General features: G+C 39.9%; 1 protein-coding gene across 1 annotated transcript in view; it reads right to left on the minus strand.

The window, feature by feature from the left end:
• tox3 (TOX high mobility group box family member 3) overlaps positions 1-24,020 on the minus strand; it is a 39,206-nt gene extending 15,186 nt beyond the window's left edge. Inside the window, exons 1-2 of the mRNA XM_053319679.1 lie at positions 23,891-24,020; positions 1,372-1,437 (exon numbers count right to left, since the gene is read on the minus strand). Of these exons, the coding sequence (XP_053175654.1) occupies positions 1,372-1,437; positions 23,891-23,992 (168 nt within the window). The 5' untranslated portion in view covers positions 23,993-24,020. The remainder of the gene's footprint in view (positions 1-1,371; positions 1,438-23,890) is intronic.
• Between the last annotated feature and the right edge of the window lie 474 nt (positions 24,021-24,494).

Raw genomic sequence — 24,494 nt, forward strand, 5'->3', positions numbered from 1 at the left:
GCCCTAACACTGGAAACAGTTGTTCCTTTTGATAAAATGCAAATGAGCTGGGCTCTTTTTATCAAGGAGTCCCCCTCAGCCCATCCCCCCCTTCCCTGACTGCCACAGTGGGCCCTTACAGCTGGGGGCTGAACGCTCTCCAAGCAGCTTGTGTCGGCGTGGTCCCCGCTGCAGTGGGCCTCAGCAGCCCGTGGATACAGAGGATGCGCCCACTCAGCGTAAATGTGGGGGAAAATTAAACTTCTTCCACAATACACTGTGCCTTTGTGAGGCGGCAACTCTATGAACATGAGGCCACACGCTCCAAACACTTCTGTGTAGCTGCCCTAGCTTGAATGTCACAGTTAGATCCCAACTGCCCTTCTGACGTGAATGAAAACAATAAGGTTAACAATGATATGTATCTCACTATTTTGGAGCTGTGTAATGACGCTTTGCTGTGGGTTTTGGAGCCAGATCAATCTCCCCTGCTAAACTGGATGAGATTGGACCGTTTGAACCACAGAGGATGACGGGTATTTTTGGTGCACTTTTCTCTAATGACAGGGCAGCAGAGTGGGTGGAGGGGGAATAAAGTGGGTAAATTTAGCACACTGTTAGGACTACTATTGCTCAGAGAGGCGGTTATATACCTCCAGAGCAAAAACTATTCCCCTCTTCCTTTTTAACGTGACAGTACAGTACACAGAGTTATTCCAGCAGTTCAGCAGACTCAGATTGTTGGTGACATTTCACTTTTTATAAGTGTCAGCAGATAAAGTGGCTCTGAGAGCGACATGGCTACAGAATCTCTTTGGGCTCCTTCATTATGTCTAAGAAACTAGGGGTTTGTATCCTCACCTTTCTGGGATATCGTTTAATCTTACTGGGTACAGTAAAGACAGATCAGATGAGTGTTAGCTCTCAGAAGTTACTATAAGACAATATAGGATAAGCCTAATTCATCTTTCTGTAAGCTTAGTTTCTTGTGTGGGTCTCAAGACAAAAAAGGAGGTGGCAACATTTCTGGCAATAAAAATAATGTTACCTGTGACAAATATGGAGAAACTGGAATTCATTATTGCGGATATTATGGAAGGCTTTATGAAATATGTGGCTTATGCTTTATGATACTAGTATATTTCGTTTAATAGTGAATCATGAGACACAGAGAAATATTAAAAAGCGATAAAAAGCAATATTATTTATATTATGACACCTACGAACAGGACTAACTAAATGAAAACTATATTTAGGTATTACCAAGTAAGAAACCAGGAAAGAAATATTTACCCCACTGTACTTGGCTGTGTGTGATTTGAAAAGTACATCTTAATTACTTTAATTTTCCATGTTCATCATTTTAATATGAAAAGGTAAAGATATACTCACATCACCAGCAGCAAGCAGGGCACCGTTGGCCTCCGCCATGTTCATGTAGTTGTTGTTGTTCTGGAACTGCGAATGAAGACAAAAAACACTATCAGCTTGCTAGTGTCAAGATAACATCCAGTGTAACTCGAGCTCTCCCTTTCATAATGGACACCTGTCACTCAGACGGATTGTCACACTTGGCAGTGAATGTTTACACACTGGGTTAACCCCTTTCTCCACTTACACAAGTGCATTCTGCCACTTTGCCATTATTGTGACATGACGAGAGGCATGTGAGAGGCCCAGGCCAATTCAAACCAGGGTAATGAGAATCTGGTCTGGCTATTCAGCTCTTATGGGATGGCAATTAAGGATATGTTTGCATCACAAAGCCAAGTATCAAGATGTGGTGGCAGGTTATTAACTTTAAATAACCTATGGGAGAGTGGTGATACTGAGGGAAATAAGGAGGTCGAGAGTGTTTTTAATATGGGAGGAGTACATTTTTGGTTAATGGGAGCTGGTTTAAACAATTTATTACATCAGCATATTTTTTGCATGTATCCATGCTTATGAATAATCTCATTTGCAATCATTGTCTTTGCTGGTTAATATCAGAGTAGGTCTCAGAGTAATGATGGTGGTGCCACACTGTGAAGACACTTAAGTGTTTAAGACAGTTGATAAGCTATTAAAACCATGTACTTTGGTAAGAAATAACATGTTTTCACAACATCCCCCCGTCTCTCCCAACCCACACATAGCCTGCTGGCAAAATGGCAGCCACTTCCTTTCTTCGGAGACACAACCATGCTGACAGGTAGGAACAATAGGACATAGAATGAAGAATTATGGGCTAGCAGCTGGGCCCAGGAGCACAATGCACCTCACTGTGAGTGAGTAGTGCAGACCCAGCCTACACGGCTCGGAGGAGAAAGAAGCACAGCGCGTTGCGTTTTCATGAGGTTCCACTGAGAACACTCTCCCTATTTTCAACAAAGCTCTGCAGTAATCTCTTTTGTGTGTTTATTACAAAGTCACTCTCTTAAAACATTATGAGTGACGACGAACTCCAATAGACATACAGAGAGAGAGACAGAGAGAGAGAGAGAGAGAGAGAGAAAGAAATGGCTTCTTATCTTAGTAGAAGCCAAACAATAGTGGAAACAAATTAAGATCAGAGAGAACTGAGAAGTGCATTAATATATTTTCTAGCCTTTTGTGTTTTTTTCTACTCTCCTATTCTTCTGAGTGGTTAGTATGCGAATGTAATTACCGAAAGAACTGCTGCTAATCAACTGCGAATGGTATCCATTAATTAGTCTATGCCCTGGAGAGAGAGTGGGGAATCAGCAGCAATGTTAACAGTGTTATGCACCAATGAGAAAGGGAGCCACAAGCTCTGCTAGCAGTTGCTGAAGCAGGTGGTTTGCACTTTCTAGGCCTCCAGTGCCATCTTACCTGGAGCTGCCCCACTAAACTATATCTGACTCAAACAACGGGGTTCACATGTTTGCTTATAAGAAAGGTGCACACCAAGGTCTACATGCTTCAAGTGAGAAACATCTGTCAATAGGTAGTACCTTCCTCACTTCCCAGCTGTGTGTAAGTTTGAGACATGACATGGCTGGGTTACGTCAGCCACTCACTTGTAATTAACCTTATGCTGGGCTTATCTTGGAAGTGTTACTCCTTCCCCTTCTTCTTTTAGATAACAAATTGAAGTCTCAGAGATATCCCCCTCTCTATTCAAGCACTAGGAACATTGTTCTGATTGTAGGGGGAGATAGTGCAATGCTGTTTCTGTTTCTTCTGTCCCTGTGTCTCCCTGGATGTAAATACGATTTTCAAGAGTGAGCATATAATTGCACTTCATTATGAATAGTTCCCTGACAATACAGGCAGATCTGAAATCTTAACACTACTTTTAATATACTTTTCAGCCTGTTGCATGGGAGGAAGCGCACTGTGAAAGTTACGCAGGGTAGCTTTGTCTCAGATTCGGCGTAAATGTCTTGGTGGTATTAATAGTCACACATTTTCAACTCAATTACTTGCCATATTACGCACCACTGGCTAATGTGGATGACAATTTCACGAACATGTAAGTGTTTACACGTCAGGAAGCCATGTGTCATTAAAATAAACACCACACAAAGAGGTACGGTTGAATTACATACTGTAAGCGCAGACCTTGATCTGGATCACATTAGCTTCATTAGAGAAAACACAATCAAGTTAAGTCCAAGTGCTAATTAGTGGTGTGAAATTCCCTGGGCTCTGTCTATGTGAGTCACATTTTATTGTGTTTCCAGGGGCCTTTAAGAGCAGTTCCAAATGTCCTCAGAGAACTGTGACTAACATCCCAAGAAATGTCCCCAGCCACCGGTATCAATCTTCACCATTAAAAGCTGTACCATGTCTTGGTGCAGCCCAGGCCAGAGGCCTCGGTGGACAACCAGCGCAGGGATATTGTTATTGTTATTCCCAATTCATTTTTTGGGTGGGTGGAGGGAAGGGGAGGGGGCATTTGGTGCTCATGTTCGCGGCAGTGCCGATTGAGTCAAATGCCAGATGAAATTAAGTGTGATTGGAAGGACCACGCAGCTGACGGTAAGGGACCGCAGTAAAATGGGTCAGCACAGACAATGAAGGCTCTGTAATTAAAATGATGTGACGAGCTAGAAGAGAGCTGCAGCGGCCATGAAAGAGGCAAAACAACCGCATGTGTATGCACGGAAAGGCACTTTCAAAACAAAGATGTACATAAATGAAAAGTTTGGGAAATTTAAAGATTGTATTCACTTGTTTTTTGTGAAATAGCTGTTCCTAATAGCACAATAAACTTGCTTTGAATGTCTAGCACCAACCCGGGGAGGGATGTTACATGCATTGAAAAAAAGCTTTTCCAAAAAAAAAAATCACCCATGTACTTCTTGTGCTTTTCCTCCTCTGGCAGAAGGGAACCATAGGGAAGCCATAGGAGAAAAAAAAACAACTTTAAAATAGCTGTGGGGAAGGAGGCTTTTATTAACAGAGTGAATTCACGGTTAAAGGTGCTCTGTAATATGAGTCAGGCATGGCTACATGGCAGAGCAAACACTGGGCACTCAGTGTTTTTATTTCTCCTTCTGCACCACTAGCACATTTCTTCAATAACTGTTTAACAGGAGAGAATTAAGAGCTTACATAGACCCTGATCCTAACGTGAAAAGACTCCACTGTCTGCATGATCGCAGGCAGACAGAAAACCAAGCACCCTCGCAGTGAATGGGATGAATATGAATTTCTCTGTTTTGCTGTAAATGCACAGTACTGCCATTCTTTTCCGTCTGTCTATGTCAAGATAATCCTTTAAGGATATTCTTTGTGTCATAGGGAGTTATTCATGATCAGACAAAACAGTTACTATCAGAATTTAAATCATAAACATCAGCATGCATACTGCACACCTTTTACTTTTTGGACCAAAACCAGTGTAATTTTGACAGTTGATTTTTTTCCCCACCTTTTAAATCCCAGAGCAGGAATATTTGTATGAAAGAATGTCCAGTGGGAAATAAGATGTTTTACAGCTATTATAGCAAACAAAATTATTTCAACCTCGGGGCGAACACAATATTGCACCAACATGACCCCATCTCACCCCCAATATGATGGAGTAACCACACAGATCCTATCAGTAAACATGAACTGGATGACCAAGATCCACAGAATACACGCCTGAAGAGCCTCTGATAGCACAGCTGCCATCTCTGCATGCATACAAATAGAAAAACACGCACTGGCCAATACCTTCTCATCTGAACATCAAATACAGATTTTTCAATGGTCATTGAATAATAAAGGATGACTGAGAAAGATGTGTAGGACAGCTGTTTTCCATTAAAAAACTTCAAGAACAAAAACTGAGCTTTCATTAAATCTGCATTTTCAAACCAGCTTCAGCAGTCTGCTTCTCAGTTTTACAGTGCAATCAAAAAGTCACAACATCAGTGCTGTCTGTCAGCAGGTAAGCAAATTGGACACATTCTTCCTCCCCACTGAAAACCACCAAACTAATTCAATCAAGAGCCCAAGCTTTTCCAGAAACATATCAACTGCTGACAAGCGATTTTTACAGTTCAGCTTGAGCTCAGTAATCACAGCCTAGCATGTGTTCTGTGGAACATGACACTTGTGCTAATATGTTCTCCAGTGGTCTCCATAAAAGACAGAGAAAACACCACAGTTAAAACTCAACCTCCAATCCAGAGAAACCCATGGTAATTTGCTATGTATTATTTTATTCAATTTCCTTTAAAGCTCGGCCTACCGCCAAGTTTGAGCCTCTTATTCAGTGCGGCGAATTGGAGACTCAAAAGAGCAGCACCGTTTCCTTTCCTGCAATCCTGGTCGGGCTCCGTTGTCTCCTCTAGGGAAAGTTATCTTCTGATTCCCGAGGTCCTCCTCACAAAATACATGCTCATTTACAACCCAATTCAGCATAAACACTCTGCAGCTGCTTCTCTGGTGCTCACGAGGCCTATTCACGCCCAGCAGGCCACCATGCATGCAGTGCCAAGCTGACATACTGTATATAGATATATTTCCTCCTATGTGTGCAGCAGTCAATTTTTCTAAAGCGACTCCACAAAACAGCATGTCCACACAGCCAGCTCACAAGCTGTGTTCTGATCTGCAGGCCGAATCGATTGGTAATTCAGTTTAAAGCTGAAATCATTACTCCCCTAGCCCAGCACTGTCTTCCACTATTAGCACTGCAAGTCCTCAACTACACGAGGTAGCACTGAATGGAAGTTTGTTGTAAGCATTTCATCCTGCCTCTGTCTCTCAGTGTGAGTACTATCACAGCAGAGAGGTGAGTCCAGCATGAGAAAAAAAAATGGAGGTCTTATCTGAGATCCGAATCAAGCTGATGACAGTTTTGTTCAGGCTGTGTGCTGATTATCTCCCTTCTCACACCACACTGACCGCTGTGGCCTGAGCTAGTGTCATCACAGTTTGTTTTGCTTTAGTAAATTTGGACCTGGAGGCACAGTTTGAACCCTTGCTGGGATATCTAACCTGCCACGAAAGACTATGTTCCCTGTTACACTCCCTTTATTCAGTGTTTTATTTGACATTCAGGTATCTATACTGACTGAAATCTGGTGTGTTCTTTAAACTCATGGGAATCAAATTTAAATCGTAAATTAAAGATGGAGCGAGTCATGAATAAACCCAAAAGCAGAGTTTCTGTTCCTCAAATGACTCTACATGGTACAGGAACATTACCACTGTGTCACGGGCCATGAAAGTAAGTTTGCATATCCAACCAAAACGACAAGCTTAACTATCAAAATAAAGGAAAAACTTTAAGCGATTTCACAGCTCGGCAAATACGTATTATGTTTTTTCAAGCTTCCCAGTCATTATGGCGGTGTTGAAAGACAGTAAAAGGCGAGCTATAGTTTGTGCGTTCAGCATATTCCTTGGGGCTAAATTTACATTCAGCACAGACGCGGTGTACACGAGTGATAACATGGAGACGCAAGCACACCAGGGTGAACAGTGTTTCTAAGATCTTTGCATTTCTTTTAAAGTTTTTGAGAATGAGATTAGTAGAGTTTATTGCATTAGTTCAGACATTGGTGCACAGAAAATTACATTTCTCACACACTGTATTGTTGGGAGTCTTATACAACAAGCAAGTTAAAAATGCCAACCTCCACACCTGCTTGACCACAGTAATGTCATGGTGCCTAAACCGTGTTAGCTTTTGCTACATCCTCAGCATCGCTATAACTCCATTTTGTGTGCCAGTGTTGATTTTAAGAGTAAACAGTGACAACACAGTAAAACATTAACACCATAGTTTTGCAGCATACAGTAGCCACATCCAACGCCACCATGTTACACAATGAAACTAAAATACACTGAGGTTCACCATAGCTACTGTTTTCTTTGAGGCCTAAGACTTGCAAATGCTGCCAAGACAAAGATGATCTAAGCATTTGTCATAATGGACCCATAGCCTGAGCCCAGTAGTCTCAACACTATGCAGGTCAACATCCAACATCCCTCTTTTTTTTCCTAGCTGTTGAGTCTGCTCTGTACTCTCAAGAGCAAATCCTAAAAGAAAGCGCAAGCTAAATGGGGTTCCATCTTTGATCTGGCGGGGTGCAAAGCCATTGGCCCACAGCCACAAAGGAGCTTAGGCGATGGAGAGGGCCTCAGAAACATGGTGTAGCTTTCTCACAATGGCTGCTGTTGCATGGACACACAGCTCTTGAGGAAGAAACATGAGAGAGGCTTGGCTTGGTGGTGTTGTCTTGCTTTTACTGCTAAGCCATGTCTCAAGGCTGTTTACTCTCAGCAGCTTTGAAGCAACTCCAACTCAAGATGGTATCAGAGGTGTGGATTTTAACCGAGCTCGCTTTGCTGTGCTTGCCATTCTTCCACTACAGAGCAGAAGGGTGCTGTGGGGTTAAGGAGGCTAATAACTGAAAATTATATGGTTAAATGTCATACAGGAGAGGAACAGCTTCCTGCCGCTGGAAATCGGTTTGTTTTTGGCGGCACTAACGGTGACTGTTGTGCTACTTCTCTCGGTTTGTTGGATGGATGGCTATGAGCTCTGGGACATGGATTCACATAAAGCTCTATTTAAAGCTGCTAGGAGTGAAGTCCTCTTTTATTGCTCTAGCAGCACAGACGCATTTTTCTATTCCCAGTGTGCCGTTACTGGCTAATACACTCATTATAACCGGCTTTGGGAGTGTGCAAAGTCAAGAGCTTTTAGAGATGGACTCAACACAATTTACTATTTCCTATTAAGTTATGGCAGAGGAAGTATTATAAATAAAATATTTGATTTTATAATTAAAAACAACCCATATTATGTTGCCCATTTATAGTACAAAACAAAATCCCAGTGTACTAAAAGTAATAACATTAAGATAAGATACATTAAGATAGTCAGCCCAGTAAAAGCCTTAATACACAGTAAAGTATCCTTTTGAATGGCGTTGCCCAGTGGCTAGCTTGGTTCAATCTTATCTGAGATGAATTAACATTAACTTCCAGAAATAAACAGTCTGTAAAATGAAGGATACTGTTTCTAGGGCCTAAAGAAATTATTAAAACCACTGAAAAATAGTTACAAAAATACTTTTTAAAAATGAATTTTCATTTGTAGCTATGTGCACAGTCAGTTGAATGTTTAGCCAAACATCTTTGCCTTTTCTTTTCAGTGTGCACTGTGACAATACTTTCCAAGTTGGTGTGCAACCTGTGTCTTTTCTGTTATTCCTAACATAAACCCACAGTAAGCACAAACCGACCAGTTGTTCAATCTCTATAAATCTGAAAAACACAAACTGCTGAGCGGTGACTCATATATCAGTCTATTATATACTACAGGGCTGACTGTATTAAACAAATGGCTAGGCCTGCAGCTGGAAAAGAGAGGCAATATAGAGAGAGCAGAGGTTATTGTCTAATTTAAATCTTGGCTGCTTTCCCAGAGCTGTACCACATTCCAATTTGTGGCTGTGTTGCTTGGCGCTACTGACAGAGGTCCGGCTGCAAATACTCTCTAGCTCCTCTCCAGAAATGTGTCTCCAAACTGACAATCAACAAGTTGGCAGAGATTAACGGAATGACTGGGGCAAATTAGGCGAAATAATGAAAATGCACAGATATGGATGTTACTTTGTTGTTCCTGCACAAGCCTTTTATTCCTCCCACTGTGGTTGCAATGATGTATCATAATGACTTGATGTGCAACAACACAGCCTCATAAAAGAAAGCCAATGCATTGCTTCTGTAATGTCTTTAGGTTCCATAATGAAACAGCAGCTGGAAAAGACATCTGTGAACACATACTAGTTACAGAATGGTTGAGCAGGCTCTTAGAAGCAATTAGCTATTTCAAGCATTTTTTCCTTGCCATACTATTGTCCGTTTATATGGTAGATTGACAGCACACCAGGACATCATTAGCAAACCTGACGGCTGTTGAGTCGCAGACATTGTTTTTCTTGTGACAGGAACCATCAGGCTAAGTGCCTCGCTAATGTTTTTAACAGTATTTAAACTCAAAATGTCACTCTAACATTTCCTACTTCAAAAGCAGAGCAAAATTAAGATACCAGCTTTGAATAATTACAAACACTAAGCTTCAGCTTTGATTCCATATCATTGCACTGACATTTAAAGAGATTCAGAACAAAGATACTCTACACATCTTTTAGTCATAACGCAAAAATGATTCCTCTCCTCTGTGTAAAATGACAGGTTGGAGATGAAAGGCACAGAGAAACCTGGAGGTCTGCTGTGTATTGAAGCAGTGCTTTTTAAAAGAGAACAAGATACGTTAGCAAAGTGCTCATAGGTGGTAAAAAGTGAGAGGTTTTTGCAAAGATTTTCTTTTGTTGATGATACCTGTCAGTGTGTGACCAATCAAAATGCCACCATTTTCTCCAGGAGTCAATTTCCCTATTGATCGTATCACACAAAATAGTGAAAATCCATTCCAGTCATTTCAGCTTGTCACACAAACCTTACACTGGCATGCACAGAATAAACAAACTGAAATTACAAAAATAGTGAATATAAATTAAAATTATTTGCAGAGCCATTAGTCATGTAGATGTAACTACAAATATTCTTGAGTATACAAGCAAACAAGCCTGAATCTGTCTTTTTATAATTGAAAATAATCAATTACATCGTATGTACAACCCCCCTTTACAGCTGTATTGATTTCCTCTTCTGACCACTGTTCGCTTCAGAGCACACCCCCCCCCCGCCCCCCATTTCTCCACTGCAGGCGGCTAAAAAAGGGGTCACTGAAAAAAAGGGGTTTTCTGTATTTGAGCCTTGACCTCTATTTTAAGACTTTGCGGTGAGTTTCTCTGCTAAAATAAATGAGAGAAGGGCACAATTTGCTTTGCACTCACACCTTCTTCTGCACATGTTCTGCCATCACTCTTCATTTGTCTTCATTAGGCTCGTGTTTGACCCGCTTCTCCAATTGTCTGTGAGTATATATATATATATATATATATATATATATATATATATATATATAAAGCCAGCGAGCATCAGAGCGTGTGATATCATAACCCAGATCTCCTGCTGTCCATATGCAGAGAGGGGAGGTACACAAAGCAAAGGATTACAAATGATTTCAAACTGAACTGCTAATCAACCATTTAAACTGACTAGATATTATATGTCAATAGATTTAAACCAGGAGTGTTTATTTAGAGCAATAAATGTAGATGTAGAGTTTTAATTTAACAGTAGCTTTTTAAAGACTAGAATACATGTGAGAGGTTTTCCCACGTTGGTTAGGTGCATTCAGTCAATAAACCCTGAAATACAAATGTCACTAATCTAATTTATCAAAACATAAACAAACCCTGTCATGAGTAAATCAGTTATTTCAACAGGGGGCGCCATGCTGGAAATACTACCAGCAGCTTTAAGTTCGAGTGAGAAACAGAATTCCCACTGTCAACTTGTCATCAGCTAATTTACCTGGAGCCAGAGGGGGAGATTCACCGGACACATAGGGAGAGTTAATCTCTTCATTCATCTTCGCTAAAGAGATCGACCCAATTAGCTTGCCACATTGACTGACAGCCCTTGTGTTTGCTTTTTTCCCTTCGACTTTTTCCCCCTTCTTAAATCAGTAGTTATGCAGTTTATGCTGGCTCTGGCTGAAGGACTCTAAAAATTATTTGAGGGTATAGTACAACAGTGAAATAATCATGATGTCTTTATTCAAATCTGTCCAGTCTGAAATATTCACCACTGCAATTTGCTGTGACTGATTAGCCAGTGGAAGGGTTGCTTGGGGATAGCTCTCCAGAGCTCTGTAATTGAGCGGATTTGACTTGGGAGAGGTTTTTTCTGCTGATAACTACACACATTCCCTTTTTAATGTACTTTTCTTTTTTTAGCTGCTCCTAAGAGCCAGTGCACATCAGAATTATGACGCTTGCAGAAACAGCAGTATGTAGGACAGTTTATATTCTGATTGCCGTCCCTAGAAAATGTGACTGTGTTGTGTTTCATCGGAAGATTTAGCCCAGGATCCCTGGCCGTGGCCCAGAGACCAGTCAGGGTTGGTTGGCCTGGTCATTTCAGAGTTGTCAGATCTAGCAATTCAAAGATCAGAGACAACAATAGCCCTAAGGACTACTGCCGTGGCCTCTGACATTCTACAATACACAGAATATAGAGAAAGTTCATACAAATAGTCTGTGTGCCACTACTAATGTTGTACTATAAAATATGAAGTCTTTAAAATGCTACATAGGCATTTGCAAAGAATATTTCATGAATTTAATTATTTGGCATCTATTTGATCTACACATTCTTGTATTTTGCCAAACAAAGCCACCTATTATCTTAAAAGCTAATTTATTTTGCTCTAGCCATATGGGGTCTTATTACTTTAAATTGCTGAGGGAACCTTTTTCAATCTCTCTTGAGGTATAGCTCACATTGCACATGTCACATCAAATCTACTGTATATTGGCTAAGTGATGACCTGTGACAATATTTCAAAAGTATGGCTATATTCTGTTGCTGGCACATACATGTGAGGGATTGCAAGGCTTAACAGGGGATGATAAACAGTGCACTGAAAAGGGTAAGCCATCAAATAATGTCTAATAATGAGCTGTTTCATTATAATCCTGTATGGGTAATTATGAGATTAATATGTCAGTCCTGGTTTTGGCAGGTTCTGCAGCCAGGAACGGCTATATTTACCACAGTCCATGTGCCACAATGCTCTGAAAACAGCTTTCTTTCGCATTAAATCTCATTTATATTAAACAGAAAAAAAGAAGAGATGCTGTTATTCTTTTCCAAAACACACCACTAATGCTCTGGGGCATGATTTGTCATTGTTATTCAGTGCTCGCTCACCTACACTTAAAACATGATCCTTCTGGATTTTAATTAAGCACCAAGGTACCTCCCAGGGGGTTCTGGCTTGGCAAAGGAAACTACTTTGATTTATGTACTACTTTGTTGTTTCTGCTTGAAGCTTGCCTGTTATGAGAGACTGTGGTGATGAATGAAAGAACTGGGCAATTATTCTTATTTGTTAATTAGTTTCTGTAAGGCATGTATTCTCCTGAAAATATCAATACACACCAATAATGAAGCCAAACATAGAACTGTCTCTTTACATGTCATCTCTACTGCAAAACCATCAAACACAAACCACTGGCTTTGCCCAGACCGGGAATCTTACTGTAAACTAGGTGCATGTTCATACATGTTCAGGTACATTTGTTGACAATTCACTGCTCAATTTACTCAAGCTGATAGGATTTTCTCTCAATATGTTCAGCATGCCAACAGGATAGAAATCAGCCCTTGGCTGCAATTGGGTGCATTTACGTTTTTAGTTCTTGTTCTGAACATGTATAATGATGTACATTGTCCCTGTGGAGAAATAAATAAATACATACACAAAAGGATACTACATCTGTTTAGCAGTTCTGTGCAACCTCTATGCAGCAGAAAATAGCACAAATCAGCAAAATACTTAAAAGACTAAAGAGTTCTATTTTGCAACTAATTGTATTTGAACACAATTTACTGAGAGTTGAATGAGAAATTATTGATGAGAACACTAACCCTAACCCAACACAATTCCATTAGCAAACGTTCACATATTTGTCAGTTTGCCCCTCAGATATATGAGAGAGTATAATAACAGAACTGGTAAGAGGAAATGCATTGTTTCTGGTTAAATGTATGAGTGCCATTAGATTCATAAGAATAAAATTAAAAATATGTCATTATCTCAGAAAACCTCCTTTTTTGTCACTTTTCATAAAGATGAACAGGCAGTGTTTCACATGTACTTTGACATCCAACACTTGCTAGCCAAACCTAATATTGTTGTTTTTCTTTCTAAATAGTTATTACTTGGTAATCATATAACATGAATAGCAGCCAGTTTTCAATATGAAACGTATTAATTGGAAAGACTATAATCCAGACTACCCAAGCGTACAATATGCAGCTGTGTTTGATAATAGGCCACATTTCCTGCAATGACAGATGACAAATCCTCTCAAGGGATGCAACATTGTTCAAATGATTATTTTTGTTACACAACCTGGTTTCAAATGCTTCATAGCTGTTAGTGTGTTTTTTTTCCATATCAGAACTGGAGTTTCTTTAACTCATTATAAGTTTATGTGGATGAGCAGCTGATTGATCATAATGTAAAATCATCATCATCTTGGCTTGCGGTACCACATGTGGTGGAGGACCTGTCTCATGATGAGAGCTGAAATAGAAGATGGTCAGCGACCTTAACGCCACAACAACAGCGTAAGAGAAAGACCTTGTACGAGGTCTGCTCTCCTAGATGCATATCAGAAGCTAATGGAGTCTCGAATCTACAGGGGTGCTGCGGGATCGCTACGATTAGCTCATGGAACTGCTGAAGGTCACCACTGCTGAGCTGAGCAGCCACAAGCCTTCATAAAACCATGCAGCGTATCATTATTTTCAAAGTGTTTCATTATGGACGGTTAACCTTGGATAACTCCGACCTAACACTTTAATCAGCTGCCTGTAATGCCTTTGAAACAGTGTAATCATTCAGCTTCTGTTCTTGTTTATCAGCGGGAGAGACACAAATGTACTGGTGCCTATTTTAAAAAAGAGAGAGATCCCTTTTCCTAGGCTGTGCGAGTTTTTTTTTTTTTAAAGTTACACTGGGAGTCAGAGCCAAAGATGAGGAACTAGATCGGTTTCCTTGGAAGGAATGTCATTTGAAAGAATTGTCAGTGGCAATCCAGTGAGGGAAATCCTGCCAATCCTGAAGCCTGCAGACCTTGATCTTGTTTCTACTTCTGCCATCCCACACTATGACCACATGCGAGAGTTCACGAGCCAGCAGAAACACACACATCACAATAAACAAGGACATGCTGTGAATGAGGCTCAGTTTCAACTCCTGAAATATCAGAAGTCGGCTCAAGAATTTCATGGACCCTATTCATAATCCCGAGTCGAGGTTTCAGGGACTGGACCCTTATTATGTGGCTGGAGCTTTTACTGAAGCAATGTCCATTGTTCCTTTTAATCATGTAACTGAATGAAAGCTGGATAGATTCATGAATACTGGAGGATTTTCATCAAACGGTAAATCTGACAAAGACTTCTCAAAGCAGTGATATTTCAGTGACATGTTGAGGGCTTTGATCATTCAAGTGAAGACAACTGTCGGGCAATTAATGCTCAAAGAATGATGTAAGAATGATGTCACAGTCATCATAAATACTGTTTCCTGAAAAACATATTCATATACAACAAATTTGTTCTGGCAAATATCTCCTGTGGGAAACAAAAATGCAGCCAAGAATGTGTTTCTTTGTTTTAAATATATTGGACGAAACAAACAAAACACATAAAAAGACAAACTAGGAATGAGTGATTATTTTAAATGAACTAACTACTTTAAGATGGATTCCTCCATCAGTACACTGTTTAGAGATCTTGCTATCATTCAAACTCAACATGAATAATGGCAAAAGGACATTTTTTAAAAGGAGAACATATTCTTATCAGTTACACACCTATTTAAAAGATCCAGTCTAACCGGCAGGGTGAGATGGCAGTTTTCCAATTCTAAGTGACTATTAAAGCTCATTTAGGAGGTGAAGCAGGTTTATAGGCAGCAGTATTATTGCTGTGGCAGTAACTGCAAAGACAGACGTTAATATTACCCTGCTGCCACAAACAGACATTATGTTTGAAGGGAGCGTTTGATAATCAGTGACAACAAAATGAAACCCATAGAAAACTCACCAGGGTGAACAGAAGCATGCAAAATGGAGACAAAACGGTAAACAAGATTATTTTTCTCACCTTACATCTGTCTCATTTTTTTAAATTAAAAATATTTTTGCCAAACAACTTATCATTAATTAATTTTATTATGTTACCTTCTGTTATTTTGTTACCTTGATGATGAAAAATAAAAAACAAATGTTAAAATTATTGCAATAGAAAAGGCTCCACTCCACAACATTTAACAAAGTGCTGCTGATGAACACATTATACTAAGGTTAGTCTTCCCCACACTGCTGCAGTGTGTTCCAACATGCTGTCTATTTGACCATTCAAAGTTTTACCCCCATTATTTAAGCTGTTTGTCCAACGGGTCTGAGGGGTATTTGCACACCTGCTACTATAGTCGCTCCTTTTACTGCAACCTGGTAACACGCTGCATTATGGGAATGTGTCATGGTGGTGGGGAGGGCAGGTGAAAGAGGGTGGATTAATCACACTGCGTAACATGTAATAGTACACACACCTGCCGCCCATACACTCTTAATGAGAGAGAAATTCTAACTCAGCTTGATACATGAACAACTGCTGGAACAGTGACTAATATTTCTATGTGTAGGCTGCTTTCCTTAGAATTGTCACAGCTAAATCAGGCCATAGAAAGAAATCCTGCACCCAGCCAACAATTCCTGTTTGGTTGACAGGAGTAATTTATCTGTTACAGGAATAATATCTCAATTTTGAAAATGCGATATTCTGCTTTTACCCAATTGGAAGCTGACTTAAAAGCAAATGGCAGGAACAGCTGGAGGAAAGAAGTCTAATATACAGATAGCAGCAGTGAATTCAACTGGACCAGCCTAAAAATATTACCCGTAACTGTTTGAGATGGAGGACATTCGTCAGTGGCCTATTCTCCTTGAAAAGAGCCAAGGGCTTAAGTCAAGCAAGTCAAGTTAAAAGGAAAACAGCTGAATGTTTTGATACAGTCTGTGAGCCCATTAAGAGAATTGGACATTAGATCTATGAAACATGGAATGACGGCCTCTCTGGAAAGCTTTAAAAATGAATGTGTCTTAACAGTGAGGCTAACCACTATAGGGACACAACACTTATTGAATCAGCCAACCAGAAGTGATTGACTGGTCCTTTTGAAAACTGCTTAATTCACGGTAAAAGCAGTTTCTGGGGGCACAGGGAGTTTTTCCTTTCCTTTTAATAAGTCAGCAAGGTTGAGGCTGTCAAAGATGTAGTGAGCCAAAAAACAGATTAAAACAGTTTATCATGGTGAAAAATATCTCTTGTGGGGCACAAAAGGGGCACAGTATTCACCAAAAAAAATGAGAGGACTCCTTCAAATGCCTACAGAAGGTTCATTTTACCTTTGAACTTACAAGATAAACAAACCCAAACAGCAGATTTAATATTTTTCATGTCAGTATATACAGCTTAGAGAAACTCTGGCTACTCGAGTGCTTGTCATACTTGAGTCAAGAGGTATCTCAGTCTTATCTAAAGATCATCAAATCCTCAAACCCTCTTGCTGACTTCTCTTCTTTTATAGGGACCTGCAAGTAAGGTTAACAACTTTCTCTTAGAAAAGTTCATTCTCTGTGTGGAAACATGACTTATGTGCTGTTTCTGGAGTGGACTTAGTTTGTGTGACTGAAATCACATTAAAATAAAAAAACAAAAAGAAAAAGAAAAAAAAAAAGAATTCAGTTTAAATACGTTTTTGTTCTGTCACACAACTTTGCAATTAAACGAATGAGGTTGTACATGGTTTAATCATCATCAAAATAAATTAAACATTAGAATTATTACTGTGTCAGGTTCATTTGCACTGTAATGAGGCATCAAATAATTATATATTTTGGAGAAAAGAAATCATAAAGCAAGGAGCAATTTTCATTTGTGCAACAGATTGCAGTGTACTGCATAAACTCACTACTGTGAATCTGATGAAATAGCTATTAAAGCAATCTGGAAGAAAACTTATGGTTTGATATTAAAATCTTCATTAACTCAAGTAAACCATTTACAGTGCATTTAAATAACAACACTAAACGCTACAGCTCCTCTTTTATGACTTTGCGTGTCAAAATAAACTATTTTTCCTCAGGCACTTACAAGGTTTGATGGATGGGGTAGCGATGTTGTATTCATGATCAAGCTCCAATAACAAAAGCTTGTGCATTCATCCTCTTTGTATCACTAAAAGAGGTGTTTTTTGAAACAGTCACGTAGCTACAAATAGCCCAAAAGAAGCGGGATGTTTTGTTCAGTGTGGACCTGTAAACCTCTGAGGGGAATAGCACTGCCAGAGGTTATGCTGAAGGAAAAAAGAATAAAGTATGCACACATGGTAGCCTACTGTATAAAGACATACAACATGTAAGCAGAGATTGTTTACTGGCTTTACATGGTCATGGGATCATAACCTAGGGCATAGGACAACACCAACATATGCTCTGTCTACAGCTATGACAGAATGACACATGATGCCCTTTTACTCCACAGCCCACAGGAAGAGAAACAGTTTTAAGAGTGTGAGGTCTGCCTAAATGAACCACGCTGAGTAATGCACAAGGAGATGTAATGAAGTGGATTTATGAGCAGTGATGGCAGGATTAGAGAGGGTCTTTACGAGTGCTGATCTGGGTAATGGTCTATGTCTGTCTAAGATTTCAGAGCCTTTGTCATATCCACCTCATAAACAAAGCAGACAACCTGGTCTTAGGTTTCCCATAGGCTCACACTGTTGGTTCAAATCAACACATTACACAGGTAAAACAAGCAGAAATGAGTTAAATTTGGAGGGGCTTGGAGTTGGTACGCGCACGTGCATGCATGCCGTATGTCAACGTCTCAGCGTGATCAACAAAGTAAAGAGAGTGACAGCTGTGAAAATGCACTGCCACAGCAATCAGAAACTATCAGGCTCATGGTTTAATATGAAGCAGTTACAGCTCTGGTGCAGATATCTTCTTCACAAACAATCACTGTGAACCCCTTAAAGGCATAAACATATAGTTTCCAGCAATGTGACTCGATCTCTCTCTTGTATTATCAAACAAACAGTCATCAACTGTGTTAAGCAGACAGCCATGCTACGACATCATGCAGGAAATGGGAGAAGTGTGCATTAACAAAATGTGAACATCTGCTCTGTGTAGGCATACGTGTACCATGGCAGATCACAGAACAGTCAGACAGAGCAGTCATTCTTAGTGGCAGGAACTCCAAGTATAGTGTGTCTTGGAGGAGGCAGACTAAAAATAACACTCTAATCTCAGTGGGAAAATTAGGTGTTTAATAAATCTGTTGAACTACATCTCCTGACAAGCTACAATTAAAAGACTCAGCAAAACACATCAGCTATTCGCTTCTTGTGACATTTTCACATTTAACATGTACCTTGGAGCCATATCCATCAACTGTTGAGCTTGACAAAGCAGACAGCCTCTGAGGTTATACTCACCCCCACCTAACACACACACACACACACATTTAAAGTAGTGTTTGGATATGTTTAGAATGTGTGTGATGAAATGGCACCAGCTGTGTACACTGGAGAGATGCACAAGGCCCCCTGGTTGAGCAGAGTGTTAACCCCTTCCCTACCGATAAAGCAGCAGGGACGGCAGAGACAAAAGAAGCCTGGCCCACTGTGGCATGGACACAATGAAAGGTTACTGCCTAGAGAGTTTAGAGCTGAGAAAGTACAGTAATTCACTTCCCCCAGTTCCTTCAGTCTTTGTTACTTTTGCTTTCCTTACATATGCATGGGTCAGTAGCAGCCACATCAACCATGAGCAGGCTTCTGTTTCACCTACAGTGCATTTTACAGGCTCAATAAAATCTGCTGATAATTGCAGCTGCAGCCCTTCATCATCATGTCAAGTCTCACAATCTGAAGAACTTCCTAATCATTGTCTCCACAGCAGTTAGACTTCCATATCATAGGTGAGTGGATAACAAAATACAGAGTAGCTATACATTCTCCAGAGTGCTTCAAAAGTACATTATGTGCAGCAGTAGATTTGTCATCGAGTGACTTTTGTTGTATTACAGCCAAAAGAAGCTGTCAGTTTAGAAGTTTGATGACTTCTCCTTGCTTTTGTTTCACTATAAACAAAAGTCAAATGTTGCCTTCACAGCTTTCAACACCACTAGGTTATTTGTTTAGGTTATATTTTAGTTAGCACATTTTCCTCTACATGTGCTCTGAAGTTACCTATCAATATATTTGTCCATACGTCTCATTATGCATTAGTGTAGAACTGCAATGATTAGTCAATCAACAGAAAATTGATTACCAATTATTTTGATAATCTATTAATTTATTGTGAGTATTTTTTTTAAGAAAAAATGCCAAAGGTCAATTTCCACTATCTTAAATGTGAACATTTTCTGGTTTATTTAGTCCTCTGTGACAGTAAACAGATAGTCTTTGGGTTGTGGGTTGTTAGTCAAGACACAACAAGACATTTGAGGTTGCATCTTGGACTTTGAGAAACAGTGGTCAACATTGTTCACAATCTTCTTACATTTGATATACCAATTGATTAATTGAGAAAATAATCAACATATTAATTGATACTTAAACAAAAAAAAGAAAAAAAGAAGTCAGTTGCAGCTCGATATTAATTCTTGACAACAACAATTACAATGTCTTGGTGGTGCTGGAATTAGCTTTTCAAATAAACTTAAACGTTAGCACCAGTGCAGGTGAAGAGTTTGTATAAACATCTGTTGGTAATTTCAGTCTCTGTGTGCCAGGAGGTAATGAAAGCCTACAATAAATGGATACTGTATCTGAAACATTATTAAACCTTACACCAAAAAAAGACCAGATGTCCATAAATATGGGGATAACACTGGGTCCCTTTCATGAAACCATTAAAGTCAATCATATTTGACTTTTATAAATACCAAAACCAATCAAATCCAAACAGCTCCCTGTCTTTGGTTAACACAGTGCATGACTGAAGAGCTTGTCCAGAAACAACACATAACTTTTAACTGTATCACATCACTGACATTACCAAAATGAAACATTAGACAAATAAGAATTAGATGCATAAATACAAACACCCATGTATTCATTTAACGTTGTCCAAGGCTCTTAGAAACATTACTGACTACAACCAGGTGTTCTCAACACAAGCCGAAGAGATAATAAAACCAAGAGTCGTTATCTCAGTTAAATTGAAAACAATGCAACTGCTCAGTTCTCAAAGTAACAAGCAATCAGTGAAGTAAAGGGGCCTTGGCAGGTTAATGCCCTTGGGCATAGCTGATCCGTGCTCAACCTCAAGTCAAGGCAGTTTAAAAGAAACGGACCCTGCTGTGACAGCCATGTCGCACACCTGAACACTCTGCACTGCATGTTTACAAGTGAAATCACAGTAATACACCTATACATCTTACAAGGCAGTGTTGATAAAAGGAGCACCACATTATAGCAGGTAATTTTTCTTGCTTAATATATTTTACAAGCATTATTCGGCTGTGTGAAGTTTCTCTTCAGCACCGCTGTGTCTTCTTCATCTCGGTGCCAAAAAACAGGAAGCTTCATTAGTCATGACTGCAGCACCTAATTAAGTCTGTGCCACTCGTTTGGATTTTTCTGTAAATTTAAAAGAATCTCTGATGTTTCAAAGTGCCTCTGGGTCCTTCTGCCTCTGTTGTCATTAAAATTGAACATTTCCTGTGCCAGCCTTTTGAGAGGGTATTGCCTGATTCAAATAAAAACTGTGAATCAAGTGAAAGTTTTCCTGTTTGTAAAGATGCTGTGACAGCTTATAAATAGATTAAAGAAGTAATACTTTAGTTCTGTCTTACTTGTAAGCATGACACATCTTTTGGATGACTAACTGCTCTGCATTGTGCTACCTTTCAGCGAGTTGATTCAAATAAATTTGAGGCTTATTTGAAAGATGCACGCAAAAGAGTCTATTTGTTGGCCATGGAAAGGCATTGTAATTAGCATGAAATGCATGCTTTGTGCTCGATCTCTCTCCCTCTCCAACATAGCTGGTAGATACTGGATAAGCACCTTCGCAAAACCCTCCCTCTCGCGCCCTGCCTCCTTTTGCATTGTAGCCAATTACTGTTACAGATGGAAAATTTCACTTGACCTGGGGAATTTATGAGCAGGAATAAAATCGCACTTCAACTCTTACACCAATTCAAAGCAATGTAGTTAAAATTTCTCAAGGCTGATGAAGACATGATGAAATTGGGCACATATGACAACTTGGCCACATGACAAAGAGCTGATGAAACAGTGAGACAAACCTGGTAACTGTTTTGAGCAGCATCAGATTGCAAGGGCAAATAGGGTGTGTGTGTGCGTGTGTGTGTGTGTGTGTGTGTGAGGGGTGTAGGGGGTACCGTTGTTTAGACTTTATAAAAACAGCATGTAGCAGTTGTGTGATTCTTTCTGTCACAGTGATGTTCCCTCTTGCCAGAGAAAAAAGGAGTCAAACTGTTGATGGATCTAAGGGTCCAATAGTTCAAGTGTTACATCACTGACAACATATCACAAACCATCGACTGTGCTTTATATGACTTCTGCCCCATGTTAGGGAGTTAATAAACTTGTCATACCTCAGGAATGTTAACATTCGCAACTTAGAAACTGGGCTGGGAAGCGAATAAAACAACTTATAAACGATATTAAGTTGGGGTTTAACGGAGCCGAAACCGAGTCTGAAACCATGACACAAACATCCATGGTCTCAAGAATCGGTCCCGTCGAGATTCTGTCACATCTTTCCACCCCATCAACCCTATGTCACAGTTGCAAGAGCAGCCTGTTGAGCTTTCATTATGTTACTAACGTAACAAAACTCACAACCCCTGCAAAATGACTTGTTTTACTATCAAAATTGGATCCATCTGATCTGATTTGGAAAGTCTAGAAGAGACCACACAATTACATTTTTTATCCCCACACAAGTTAGAAGATGGCTCAGAAGTCTCTGGTGTGGATTACTAGTATTACCAGTAATGCAATAACAACAATTAACATATTGGTTTCCAATAAAGCTCCATACCCTCTGCAGTTTAAGTAAATAAAGGCCACTATTTGGGGAAATACAGTAATTGTCCTGTCATCAGCAAAATGTATTTTTTTTAGTTTTGTTCACTATGTGAAGTTTATGTTTTGTTAATCTACCTTTATCGTGTTCTTGACATTTTGAACTGCAGTTAATTTAATAAAACCCAGATTTTTTTTCTCTGTCATTTCTTATTAAGTGTCAATTATTTGGGAGTTAGCAGATAAAACATTATGTTAGCGATCTGTTTTAGTTAGTCCCTCAAGGAAATCGTGATGTTGCAATGACTATAATGAACACAAATTTAACCAATCTCTGCAATATTTGAGGGAGTTTGCAATTTTGAAACATTCCTGCGATTTCTCTGCATTGAACAGTCTCTCCAGGAAACTGCACTGTTGCCATTTCAGTAATCAATGTGAGAGCTTTCAATTTTTCTGAATAACCTTAACTTTTCTGCATGAAATGGCCAAATCAACAAACTGCTTGTGATTTGGGCCAACAGTAGCATTTCGTGTCGTGGTAACTTGTGTCATTGCAGTGAAGAGGAAGTGATTAAAAGACTCCTCATTGGTAGTTTTTTCTTCTTCTGTTTTTAATCATTATTTTCCTTCTCTTGCAATTTTTCCCCAATTCCTGCAATTTTAACACAAAAAGTACTAGTGCTGCAAAATCAAGTACTTTGGCAGCAATACCACCAAAATACCAAAATCCTAGAGGAACTTATCAGTATGACGGTGTAAAAGGTTTACTGATACCTTGTTTAAGACAAGTACACAATACAGCGCAATGCTGATAATGAGCACAGTCATACTGAACACATAAATGTGCTCTATTTCTCTTTCTGTATGTATGTGTCTGTGTTTGTAAGTAGTTTCCAGATAATCAGTGTTCATTTTCAATAACTGCAAGAAGTATTATAGTTATCAACAGCAACTCTGATGTGTTGAAGCTAGTTAATTACCATATAATAGAGAATGGCTTTTGTTGTTGTCAGTTTAGATAAAAAGAACACACAAGCCTATCTCCAAGCAGTCTAAGAGGACAGACAAGTGTTTTCTATAACATGCTATTTGACTGCATCACCAGAGTCATGAAACATGATCACAGTCCAGCAGAGCAGTTTATTTGACACTTGAAACACTGTATCTTACTTTTATCATATTCTAATGCAAGACTGTGGGGTGCTGATGCAATGACCCACCACTGATGTTCAGGATCATGAAACTGTATAGCCAACAGCGCCCAAGACTGTGGATCACATCACTCTGGTGAGAGTTTGGCAGTGCAATGAGGCTGTGAAGTAGCACAGTGTCACTACACTTGTGCTCACTTCTAGTACTAATACACGACAACAAAGTTTGTGGTTGTATGTGTGTGGTGGTGCTGGTGCTGGTGCATGTGTGTGTGAGAGGGAGAGGGGGGGTGGGGATGAGGGGGATTAATTAAGCAACTCCAGAAAGACAGCGATTATTAGTGGTCGAAGTAGGGAGGTAACAAGTGGAGGCAACTAGAAAAAAGAACATCAGCACTAGTTTTAAATATACTTAATTTTGATTAGACCGGGGTTACGGCGCACTGGTTTGATTTCAGCACCAACGTGGGCACACAAGACTATTGCTACAGCGCAAAACAGAGGAGTTTCTCACCTTGTTGAAGTTGTAGTAGCCCAAACAGTGGGCAAAATCCAGGTTTGGTGGATCTCCTGGAATAGAATTTCCACCGGCAGTCGGATAAAATCTTACATCCATGGTGTGTGTGTGTGTATGTGTGTGTATGTGTGTGTAGGTAGCCGCGCAGCTGTAGCTGGAGCCTACTCTGCACGGAGCTCAATTTGTTTCTGCCGTTTACAATCCAAGCGCACAGAGGGAGACGGAGAAAGAGAGGCGGTGAAACTGACCCAGGCTTTGTTGAGGTGAATGAGATACTAGGGTGGCGGAAAAAAATAGGTTTAGGTAAAGTTTCGATATTCCTCTTCTACGCCTGGTTGAGCCGCTTCATTTCAGAGGAAGCCCACATGAAGGTTGGACTGAGCCCAATAAGCTGTCCCTCAAGGAGCAGCAGGCGCTGTGTGCCCATGCATTTACACACAGCTGCTGCTGTATACAAAGAAGCCACGAGACCGGCGACTGAGCGTGGGTCCACCTCCTTTTCCTCCCCCTTCAGATGCAGGAAAAAAAGACAAATGAAGACTGTAATAAAAGTGGTAATAATAACCGCAAAGTAAGTCCGCGCGTAAAACAACTGCACTAC

Source organism: Scomber japonicus, chromosome 1 (genome assembly GCF_027409825.1).
Source record: "Scomber japonicus isolate fScoJap1 chromosome 1, fScoJap1.pri, whole genome shotgun sequence".
Taxonomy (NCBI): Eukaryota; Metazoa; Chordata; class Actinopteri; order Scombriformes; family Scombridae; genus Scomber; species Scomber japonicus.